This window comes from Mytilus trossulus, chromosome 7, assembly GCF_036588685.1.
Source record: "Mytilus trossulus isolate FHL-02 chromosome 7, PNRI_Mtr1.1.1.hap1, whole genome shotgun sequence".
Lineage (NCBI taxonomy): Eukaryota > Metazoa > Mollusca > Bivalvia > Mytilida > Mytilidae > Mytilus > Mytilus trossulus.
In genome coordinates, this window is record NC_086379.1 from 69,976,717 (window position 1) to 69,989,076 (window position 12,360).

At 33.8% G+C, this 12,360-nt stretch overlaps 1 protein-coding gene across 1 annotated transcript in view; it reads left to right on the forward strand.

Moving 5' to 3' along the window:
• The window catches only part of LOC134726631 (uncharacterized), a 62,671-nt gene that overhangs the window by 50,154 nt on the left and 157 nt on the right, over nt 1-12,360 (forward strand). Inside the window, exons 4-5 of the mRNA XM_063591043.1 lie at nt 9,035-9,127; nt 12,147-12,341. Coding sequence (XP_063447113.1) covers nt 9,035-9,127; nt 12,147-12,341 — 288 coding nt within the window. The remainder of the gene's footprint in view (nt 1-9,034; nt 9,128-12,146; nt 12,342-12,360) is intronic.

Here is a 12,360-nt window from a genome sequence, read left to right on the forward strand (position 1 = left end):
TTTGGTATCACAGGAAGTATTACGTTTACCCTGTCGTTTTATGGTTTTTCTTTTACTTGTGTTTTAGAACAAAAATATATTTTGTCTTATAATTTGTTTTTAAAAATTATTTTTGTACAATATATAATAAACTTGCAAAATGCATTATTTGTGCATAATTGTCCTGAAAATACATACACAAATTGTGAAAAACAAATTAAGAACTGAAATCAAACAAGAGGAAAACATAATTAAAGTGTGAATATTTTTCATCATTTTATTTAGTGTATTGTCTCATTTAACGATATTTATCATGTTTATGCATATTGATTGGAGATTAAAGGAAACTGATGACAATCTTGAGTTTTCAACAGGTGTTCACTATTCAGTGCAATAATGGTATATTCTGGCGCGTGTAATTGATGAAGGTGCTAATTGGATGTTTTTGTAGCAATAAAACAAGGGACATACGCCTCGTTAATCTCATTTGATGCTCCTAATTGTGTATTACATTAGAGTGAAGCCACAGCTAATGTTGGTACTACCAGGAAAAATGAATTGTACAGTTAGAAAGGAAATAATATTTCATGTTTTTGTTTCATTAAATCCTTCAAAAGGAAGGTGACAAATCTTTGTTTTCATTTTCATTTTATAGCGTTTTTACATTTCCTTTGCTCTTACAAGTGTTTAATTTCTTCATCTATCAATATGATAATAAAAAGTACACAATCTCTTCCTCACAATTTTTTTATTTCTTCATCTATCAATATAATACTAAAAAATTATTTTGATATATTTGATTTAAAAAAAAATGTATTCTTGTCGCTTCTTGTTGCTTTTTGTCACTAAATTTTTTCTTCTTGTCGCTTCTTGACGCTTTTTGTCGCTAATTAGTGAGACCCCGCATGCGTTTAGTTTTCCTGATTTCAAGGGGAATCAGTTTGAGTGATTCCCCGCTTCATTGATTAATTTGAAACTCATGGGATTCTTTCTATGTCTGTCTGCTAAGGAGGGTTATTGTTGTTGCATAATTTTAAATCATATGAATAATTTAAATTAAAATAAATGCTTCGTCGTAAAAATTACCTATATCACCCCTTCAGCAGAAATGGAGTCTTCCATATTATCGTTTCGAGTTGTCTCCCTTTTGGAAGTTCGTCAAGAAAAATTAACTCGTTAATGCCGATAAACGTCGTATTATATTAAGAACGATCTCAATTTAAACAGAGGAGTGTGTACGGAAAGGAGTCATGCCCTCTGACCCAAAGGAACTTCAATATTTTAAGAGTAAGAAATGGGGTTTCTCCTAAACTGGTCCGCCGTTCTATATATAGCTTCGCACCGAAGGTCAGTGTAGCGATAAGTGAACACAACAGGGGTCCAAGTTAGGGTTCATCCTAGAATTACGGTGATAAGATACGGAAGCAAGTTAACTCGTACCAAAAAAAGTTAGCTTGTCGTACCATTCAAAACAATATATTAAAAAATATGATGTTTCATGGGTTTTTGTTTGTAAACTTAATAAAAATAAAGTTGAATTACTTGAATTTTACACAGGAGTTTAATGAAAACTTAGACAAAAATAAAGAATGTTTTTAAGCATTAATGTTTTAACTGATCTTTCAAACTAGAACATAGTTGGATCCAGGGGGCCCGCCCCCCCTCCCTTTTTCCGTGGGAAAAATTTGGTTGATTATAAAGGGAATCATTGAAGCATGACTGGAGCGGGCCCTCTCTTAGGTCAGTCAGCGGTCTCCCCCTTAGGAAAAGTTCTGGATCCGCCACTGTAGAACTTGATCCAGAAGAAAGTTAAAACATTGCTTTAACTGTACCTTAAATTGAATATATATATATCCAATTTAAGTTAATTGAAGCTGAAATCCATGATCACAAATTGAGTGCTATGTTTACAACTGTTGAAAGCCAATGTGCTTTTTTGGCGGGAAAATGCGGACCCCTTAACAGGAATCAGCTACATTTCATTGTTTTTTATAGACAGTAAAAATAATTTTGGCAATCATTTTGGCTTACTGCTAAGATTTAATTATTCATGAAAAATTTTCTTCGGGTGAAACTGTTAATACTTAAATTATCTACATCTGCCACAGTATTTTCTATCCAATATGCAAGGAACATTAGCTACAAATTGGTCATCGACTTTCAAATTATATACATTTTACAGACTTAAGAGGTATTAAGTGAAAGTAACGTATATCATGTATATTCATCATTTAACACCATTATAATAAGTTGGTACAAGTAAGCAGTGGTACGAGTTTGCATTGGTACAAGGTTTTTTTAGTGGTAGGAGTTTACAATGGTACAGGATAACTATAATTCGATAAAACACAATAAGTATATGGCTCATACACTTGTAACCGGGATTGGCTATTCTTAAAGTTGAGTGACTATTCAGATTGTTACATTTTGCATGTGCTGTTGAATTAGTTTAGAAAATAATACTATCCAGCTGTACCAGGGTTACCGGCCAAAAATGCTTGAGACTCAAGCATGTTCATGCTTTTTTTGCGGCAGTATCCTTCAATCTATTTTTTTCCTCTTTGATCTTTTCAATTTTGGCCAAATCTCATGCACATGCTTAATGAAAATTTGGCAGAACTGCTATACATGTGTCAAAGAAAACTATGGCAATCGTATCCCTCAGAGCATTCTGCTCTTTGATTTCATAATATTATCAAATTATGTCAGATATTGATTCAATTAAAAATTGTCTATCATCCAGATTTCCCATATATTAAGTAAACGTCTGCCGATCATTTCATGGAACAAAGCAGCAGTGATGTGATACTCGTGGTTGCCGTGCTATTCTAGGGTGTTATGATCTTCAACTGAGAAACAGCAACCGCCACCATCGTAGGCTATCATAGCAAGACTCGGGTTGTAGTTGAATTTGCGCGGAGTGGATGCATAGCAGTGTCAGTTTAAGCTCCCGTCACACTAGACAAAAACAATGAATATCTACCTACGATCTATTAATAATATGATTGTGGTGAGATCGTAGTATGGTCGGCTTGAATATTCAATATTGAATAGTTTTCACGTTCAAACTACGTACTTTCTATGCTTTTGAGAAATCCGGCTACGAATCCACAACGCAAGGAACACGTTCTAGTAACGATCTTGTCATGCTCATGCTATGTTAAGGTTATACGATACAGTTTTGATCCCGGATTTACATTTTGATAAAAATTGCCATCTAGACTATTTTTTACCTGATTAAATCAAATATGTAATAAAAAATATACATGTTGAGTAAAAGAGGGACGAAAGATACCAAAGGGACAGTCAAACTCGTAAATCTAAAACAAACTTGACAACGCCATGGCTAAAAATGAAAAAGACAAATAGAAAAACAATAGTACACATGACACAACATAGAAAACTAAAGAATAAACAACACGAACCCCACCAAAAACTAGGGGTGATCTCAGGTGCTCCGGAAGGGTAAGCAGATCCTGCTCCACATGCGGCACCCGTCGTGTTGCTTATGTGATTACAAATCCGGTAAAAAGTCTAATTCGGTAGGTCAAATTCATGAAAGGGAAGGGGATTGTAGTTACGACGTAAGGAACATATCCGATATCATTTGTGAAACGGTTATTCCATAACGGTCAACTAACTCGTGATGGCGTCCGTAAAATTTACGAAGGGATGATTTAAACTTCACCATTTGGAACTCTTGGTTTAATAGCTTCCTTGTGAGCAGTAACCCTCTATCAAGAAAATCATGATAGGAAATGCAAGCACGGGAATATCGTATCAATTGATATTGCTAACTTCTTATCTTTCTTCCTAAGAAGTTCCTGCATGAAGTCAGCCTCATAATAATAAAGAAACAAGTCAGCAAGTAGAGGGGCTTAGTTTGTTCCCATTGGGATGCCGACAGTCTGTTGAAAAACACGTCCTCCGAACGTAACAAATATGTTGTCAATCAAGAAATCAAGCATCTTGATAATATCGGTTTCAGAGAATTTTTTGTTTTAATCAGAATGATTCTTTACAAAGTATGATTTATCCCTCCCTAAGACAAGATACTTGCATCTACGTTGGCCATTCTTTTTTATGAAGCAAAGTAATACCAACTCTTTTAATTTGTCTTTTAGTTTGGAATGTGGAATACTTGTGTAAAGAGTAGAAAAGTCAAATTTTTTAATACTGTTACAAGATGAAAGAGAGTTAGAATGTATGTACTCTAAAAGATCTTTGGAATTTTTAAGTATCCACATCTGATTCACACCACCTCTAGAATAGGCAGTTTCACAATAACTTTGAAGCCTGTCTTTGATTGCTGATAAAATGGATGTTAATAATTTAGAAAGGGGTTTCGTGGAGCACTTGGAAGACCCAGCAATATACCGTTGTTTGTAAGGACACTTATGTAGTTTAGGTATCCAATACAGTGATGGAAGATTCAGTTCTTCATCTTTGGTTGAAATACCAAAGGAACAAAGAACAGACCTATGATTATCCAGGATTTCCTCTTTGGTAAGTGTCGTGAGGGTATATGTTGGGTTTTCCAAGTGAATTGTCTATAATACCTAATTCGTTTATCAAGCAATTAATGTAATGACTTTTACAGATAAAAACGATGTTATTTTGGGGCTTTGTCTGCGGGGACAACAACATATTCATCATGGAGGTCAGATAGGTGTTTAGCAACATTTGGATCTTTGAAGATTGACGTAGCATGGGCATTGATGGACCCATTCAGTTTCTTAATTCTGATTTGTATTTACGACCTCACTGCCTTAATCCATTCGGATAGCGTGTCTACGTCTTCCTTCTCGCGCTTAGCCCATTGCCTGGCATAATCCGCGACTGAATCCATCAAAATTTTAAAGTTGTGTTTCCAATTGATGGATTTAGGCTCACGATATTTCGGACCTTTCGATAACACGTTTCGTAGAGAAGTGTTATTAACAATGTTAAGGTCACCAGTAATAACGTGGCCAGCAGGATTATACCCTGTATGCGTACATTGCCTATGTAAATTTTAAAATTGTTCGTATGCACATTGAACGACAAATTTATGTGACGTATATAATTTTTCTGACGTCAGACACTCAAATCAATCCATGTGTTCGTAGATAGATGTTTTTGTGTCCTGTTAAATTGTTCCTTTTAAAAGTTTTGGATTCTCATAAATTTTATGTATAACTTTTGGACTAGTTTGAATCTCGGTCTATTTCTGTAATTTATTCTTACATGCCTTTGAATTTTTGGCCCTGTATGCGTTCATTGCCTATGTAAATTTTGAAATTGTTTATAATCCTGGTACTTTTGATAACTATTGTATGCACATTGAACGACAAATTTATGTGACGTGTATAATTTTTCTGACGTCGGACACTCAAGTCAATCCATGTGTTCGTGGATGGTAGATGTTTTTGTGTCCTCTTGGATTGTTCCTTTTGGGGTTGTTATGCGATGATGACTGATGTGTCCATGTTTTGGCTGTTTTATTAATTGTGACTGTTTATTTAACGCATCATGTAAGTGTAGCGGAATTTGATGAGACTGTTATCAAAGTGAGAGGGTTAGCGCTATAGAACCAGGTTTAATCCACCATTTTCTACATATGAAAATGCCTGTACCAAGTCAGGAATATGACAGTTCTTGTCCATTCGTTTTTGATGCGTTTTGTTTTTTGATTTTGCCATGTGATTATGGACTTTCCAAATTGATTTTTCTCTGAGTTCAGTATTTTTGTGATTTTACTTTTTATATGTGAATTGGGAACTAGCACAAGTGCAATCAGGAGGTTTAGACTTGAAGTCGTCAATATCGAGATCCTGCAAAACGCGTTTGTAATTGAAAATTTTAGTTGCAATAGGTTTGGTATAGGTATAAGAAATTATTGGTACAGACTGGTCTTTGAAATAAGGAGGTATTTTCGATTGAACTAATTTATGATGAAGGATATTGCCAAGGTTGACGCCATCGAGACCTTTGTTGGCAAAGGAAAGATTTAGAAAAGATCTTTTCTCTCTTTCATCTTTTCCAATGCGAACTGGCTTGAAAAGTCTGTGACTAGCAATATCCGAAATTATAGCTTGTAGTTTGTATTGGTTTGAATGAGGGTTTGTAACAGTGGATTCCAAACATAAATTGAACAGAGAATGAAGTTTTGGAAGGGGTAATGAATAAAGTTTCGTGCGAATGTGATGAATACCTAACGGTTTTTGTATGCATGGCAGCAAGTCATTAATAGAGACATCATGCAGAGAGGGTGATGTATAATGACGATGGCCATGACTACGTCTACGTCGAGGAGTCGAGTTGAAAATATTCATCACATTCACCGAGTTACACGAAGGACTAGATAGAATACCTATACCATCAATTTTGTCATTGCAGTCATACGGTGTTGCAGTTCCCAATTGTCTAATCCAGTAGTCTTCTTTTTGTCTTCGGAGAGTCGTTGAAAGATTAGGATTGTTCGAGCTATGGTATATTTTTTCAATAATTCGAACTGTCATAGAAACGATGGAATGATCGGGCTGATTGAAATGCTGGTATAGAATGTCGTTAGCATTGAGAAGTAAAAACACAAAAACACCGAACTCCGAGGAAAACTCAAAAAGGAAAATCAAAAATCAAAAGGCAAAATCAAAAGTCCAAACACATCAAACCTGTCATATTCCTGACTTGAGGTTAATGTTTAACTGGACCCCTGCTGTTGTTTCAATCTTATCTACACATGTCGAAGTATCAATCAGCGGGTGGCCAGTTAAGGTTAATGTCTGATCTATGACCGCACATACGTTTGTTTAGCCTTCCTTTCGTTTCACCGACGTATACCAAGCCGCAAAGGTTGCACTCTAATCCCTAGACGACATTTATCGATTTACAATTCAGATCATCGTAGCTTCTGGTAAAATATGACTTCTTGGTCAAATTGCTAGTGAATTCAGCATCTGTAATTAAAATAGCACAAGTTTTGCAGCCTTTGGTCTCACATTTTGAAATGCGACAGTGTTGTACTGTGTCATCAAAAACCAAAATGTCTTTAAGGAGAACTGAACAATTAAGGCTGTATATGTGTAATATTGCTGTTGTCACTAGGACGATGATCTGAATGAGTCGTGTTTGGGTTATTTGTCATGAAATGAGGTCGGAATTTTGTATATTTGCTTAAACATTAAGATTTGTGACCGGATTTTCTCTTTCGAAAAAAAAGCATAACCTTTTTGTTTTAAAAGATAAACACAATTTTTTTTTTGTGTTAAATAATTTGTAATTTCTTTATTTTATAAGTATTATATTTTTTATTCAGAAATAACTCATATTATTAAATGTTTATGAATGTAGAAAAAAACATATTTTTTTGCTGTAAATTTATCAATTTTAGAAATGTGCAGTATTAAAGTTTTCATGAAAATTGGCACACATAATCTAACTCCGACTTACACGATCTATGTACGCTTTCGTGTCGATCAGGCCCAAAGTCAATCCGTCCCTATATTTGGCCCAAAAAGAAAAGAAAAAATATTTATAAGACATAAAAATACAGATGTATATGATTTAGTTTAACTCATAAATGATAACGACTTTTATAAAATTTAGAATAAAAGGTGGACGGTAAAAAAAAAGTTGCCTTTGACGAATACTATGAGACATTTACTTGAGTATTTAAATACATAACAAAATATATATCAAGATTTAATCAGAGACATATAATACATAATAAATTTACCGACATTCATAAAAACAAATTAAATGCAAGCTCATAATATAAATTTCGAAAAAACACACTTTAGAAAACAATTTACCCACAATCATAAAAAAAAAACAATTCAAGCCGAATTAATAATGAACCCAGAAAGTAATCAATTTTTAATGATCTATACAAATTATGAATATAAGACAAAGTCGATCATGACGAACGATAAATTTATCAAACAAATTAAGTTTTTTTTCTACACATTAATTAACATTATATTTTGTAAATAGTATTTTCGGAAATCAAAAATCAAAAACCGAACGTTGTAGAATCAAATTCCTGGAAAGAGAAGTCACTTCAGTTCCTTTGTGAAGTTCCTAAATTTTACAGAAGTGCCGCTGTAATTGGGTCCGTTTTTGATATGTCAAATTTAAGATTAAGTGAGATACTTTACATCAAATATTTATGAATTGAATGATGGTAGTTTTGAGGAAACTATAAATGTTGGTTAAAAATATAAATATATGAATTGATGGGTATTTTGAATTCAAACAAAAATCTAACTAGTGTCGGATTCTGAGGGAGTACATGTGCTTAAATAAAAAATAATTTTCTGCATAAAAAGGTAAAAAACAAATTTCGCCTCGCTCCGCTCGGCGAAACATCCACATCGTTTCAACCCTGGCTACGCCACTGACGTTGTGACATATGTTTTGTGGCAGTGAAATCGTAGCACGGTCGTAGCGGAATCTTTTCTATTGGCTTTCCGATTTCACCACGATTTCCAATACGATGCTTCTAAGCCAATCCCAATCTTACTACGACTAGATTGGCCACGACTGCACTACGAATGATTTGATCATGTTCAAAGTTGGTATCAGGTCCGTTCGCGCCCAATACACTTTCGCACCTTACACGTTCGCACCTCGCACATTCACACCCAAAGTCCGTTCGCCAAACGTTGTCTCAATTTGTTTTCAGACAATATGACAACAAAACTTGATTACAAAGTCATTACCTCTCAAAACCAATAAAAAAAATGGGCTCGAACGTGTAGAGTGCGAACGGACTTTGGGTGCGAACGTGAAGGGTACGAAAGTGAAAGGGTGCGAACGTGAATGGGAGCGAACAGACCCAGATTCATCTCACTACGACTTCCACAATTTTTTCATAATTTCTCAGATAGTATCGGGAACTTGGTCTAAGTGTGTTTGGATTATAAGCCTACACCCTGAAGGCAGTTTTCCAAATTTGTATGGATCTCTAGTTTTAACAATGGCATATTTCGTAGCTTTTTTAATGACCTTATAATTTTAAGAAAAAAAGAAAAAAACAATATTCGAACAAAGTTATGTTTTTTATTCCTTGTAGACATTCAAACAAGAAGAAAAAGGCAAAGACGACAAGAAACAAATTGTCGTTTGGAAAGAACCAGCAAATAAAGGAATAATTAAAGTGCAAAAGGTAATGTAAAAGAAAATAAACAATAAGCAAATACTAGCCTATCATAATTAGATACAGTTGTGTGTGTTAAGCAATACCATTTAAATCTGAAATAATTACAAGACAGTATAATTAATGTTTTAAAGATCACGAAACCTAGTTAAATAAATAAGTCAACATGACCGAAATTGTCAATAGCGACTTTCCCCTTTGCATTACCAAATGCATTTTTTGCCCGAAACTGTAATAGTTGGAGAGAAATTGAAAACAGAAATAATTATAAGCAAGATAAAGCTATCAATGTGTCAGCATCTCTGAAACTAAAATTGACTCTTTGATCTAATGTGAAACGATATCAGCTCACCTTTTTAGCTCTCTTTTCGCATCACTTTGCGCCCGTTGTCTGTCGTCCGTCGTCGTTAACTTTTACAAAAATCTTTGAAACTACTGGGCCAAATTAAACCAAACTTGGCCACAATCATCATTGGGGTATCTAGTTTAAAAAATATGTCCAGTGACCCGGCCTGCAACTAACCAAGATGACCGCCATGGCTAAAAAAAGAACATAGTGGTAAAATGCAGTTTTTATACGACCGCAAATTTTGAAAAAAATTTCGTCGTATATTGCTATCACGTTGGCGTCGTCGTCGTCGTCCGAATACTTTTAGTTTTCGCACTCTAACTTTAGTAAAAGTGAATAGAAATCTATGAAATGTTAACACAAGGTTTATGACCACAAAAGGAAGGTTGGTATTGATTTTGGGAGTTTTGGTCCCAACATTTTAGGAATTAGGGGCCAAAAAGGGCCCAAATAAGCATTTTCTTGGTTTTCACGCTATAACTTTAGTTTAAGTTAATAGAAATCTATGAAATTTTGACACAAGGTTTATGACCACAAAAGAAAGGTTGGGATTGATTTTGGGAGTTTTAGTCCTAACAGTTTAGGAATTAGGGGCCAAAAAAGGGCCCAAATAAGCATTATTCTTGGTTTTCGCACAATAACTTTAGTTTAAGTTAATAGAAATCAATGAAATTTAAACACAATGTTAATGACCACAAAAGGAAGGTTGGTATTGATTTTGGGAGTTTAGGTCCCAATAGTTTAGGAATTAGGGGCCAAAAAGGGACCAAAATAAGCATTTTTCTTGGTTTTCGCACCATAACTTTAGTATAAGTAAATAGAAATCTATGAAATTTAAACACAAGGATTATGACCATAAAAGGAAGGTTGGTATTGATTTTAGGAGTTTTGGTCCTAACAGTTTAGGAAAAAGGGGCCCAAAGGGTCCAAAATCAAACTTTGTTTGATTTCATCAAGAATTGAATAATTAGGGTTCTTTGATATGCGGAATCTAACTGTGTATGTACAATGTAGATTCTTAATTTTTGGTCCATTTTCAAATTGGTCTACATTAAGGTCCAAAGGGTCCAAAATTAAACTTAGTTTGATTTTGACAAAAAAATAATCGGTTGGGTTCTTTGATATGCTGAATCTAAAAATGTATTTAGATTCTTGATTATTGGCCCAGTTTTCAAGTTGGTCCAAATCGGGGTCCAAAATTAAACTTTGTTTGATTTCATTAAAAATTGAATAAATGGGGTTCTTTGATATGCCAAATCTAACTGTGTATCTAGATTCTTTATTTTTGGCCCTGTTTTCAAATTGGTCTACATTAAAGTCCAAAGGGTCCAAAATTAAACTTAGTTTGATTTTAACAAAAATTGAAATCTTGGGGTTCTTTGATATGCTGAATTCAAACATGTACTTAGATTTTTTATTATGGGCCAAGATTTCAAGTTGGTCCAAATCAGGATCTAAAATATTATATAAAGTATTGTGCAATAGCAAGTCTTTTCAATTGCACAGTATTGCACAATGGCAAGAAATATCTAATTGCACAATATTGTGAAATAGCAAAAAAAAAATTTAATTAGAGTTATCTTTCTTTGTCCAGAATAGTAAGCAAGAAATATCTAATTGCACAATATTGTGAAATAGCAATATTTTTTTTTAATTGGAGTTATCTTTCTTTGTCCAAAAGCAACTCAAATCTTTGTTATATACAATGTATATTCACTTTTTACTACCAACTGATAAATTAAAATAATCTTTACCATTCAGTGATAACAAACAGTTTTTTTACATCTTAATATTTTATGATGTATTTAAATGAGTAGTTATTGTTGCAAACTCCATTAGAAATTTAATTGAGATTAATTTGGAATAAGGGAAAGGGGGATGTGATTAAAAAAATTGGGTTCAATTTTCTCATTTGAAATGAAATTTCATAAATAAAATGAAAATTTCTTCAAACATTTTTTTGAGAGGATTAATATTCAACAGCATAGTGAATTGCTCTAAGAGAAAACAAAAAAAATAAGTTCATTAGAACACATTCATTCTGTGTCAGAAACCTATGCTGCGTCAACTATTTAATCACAATCCAAATTTAGAGCTGAATCCAGCTTGAATGTTGTGTCCATACTTGCCCCAACTGTTCAGGGTTCAACCTCTGCGGTCGTATAAAGCTACGCCCTGCGGAGCATCTGGTTCAGATAATAAAAGAGATAAATGTATTATTTTTTCGATTTTCATTTGTAGTTCAACGAGCCAAGGTTGTATGCAAATTTTTAGCAAAATCTGCGACAGAGACCATTTACTGTTCCTTGACCTTAAGACGGACACAATAATATGTTATTTTCATTCACTAGAATTAAATCGATACCACTGCTGATGGAAATCAATGTTTGTTGCCGAGGGTATCATTAGCTCAGTAGTCCTGGCTTTGGTTCTTTTTAAAAATATTCCCAATTGGGCCACACTAAAAAATATTTTATGTAGGCAGATATTTTAGTATTACAATATATAGTACCTAACAACCATTCCATCCTTGTTTTAGATAAAATATTAAGGTTTAATCTAGGGTTTTAAATGAAACAAGAGATATATTTTTGATTTTCTATTTTGCTTATTCAGGACAGTGTCAAAAACGAAATTGACTGCAGACAAAGATTTTAACTTTGATTAATTTATTTTCAGGCTACATCCATATTAATTCGTATCTATGTTCCACATGAAGTTCAAAAAATTAGCGATGTATGTGTTATTTGGAAAGGGGAATACTTTCAAACGAAGAATATTCCAGAAACGTTTATTTGGACAGTTAGATTTGACTCCTTTGCCAAGCACCATGAATTTCAGATGGAAATTACTTTTATAAAATCGAGTAGATGGGTGAGCTTACTGAGAAAGA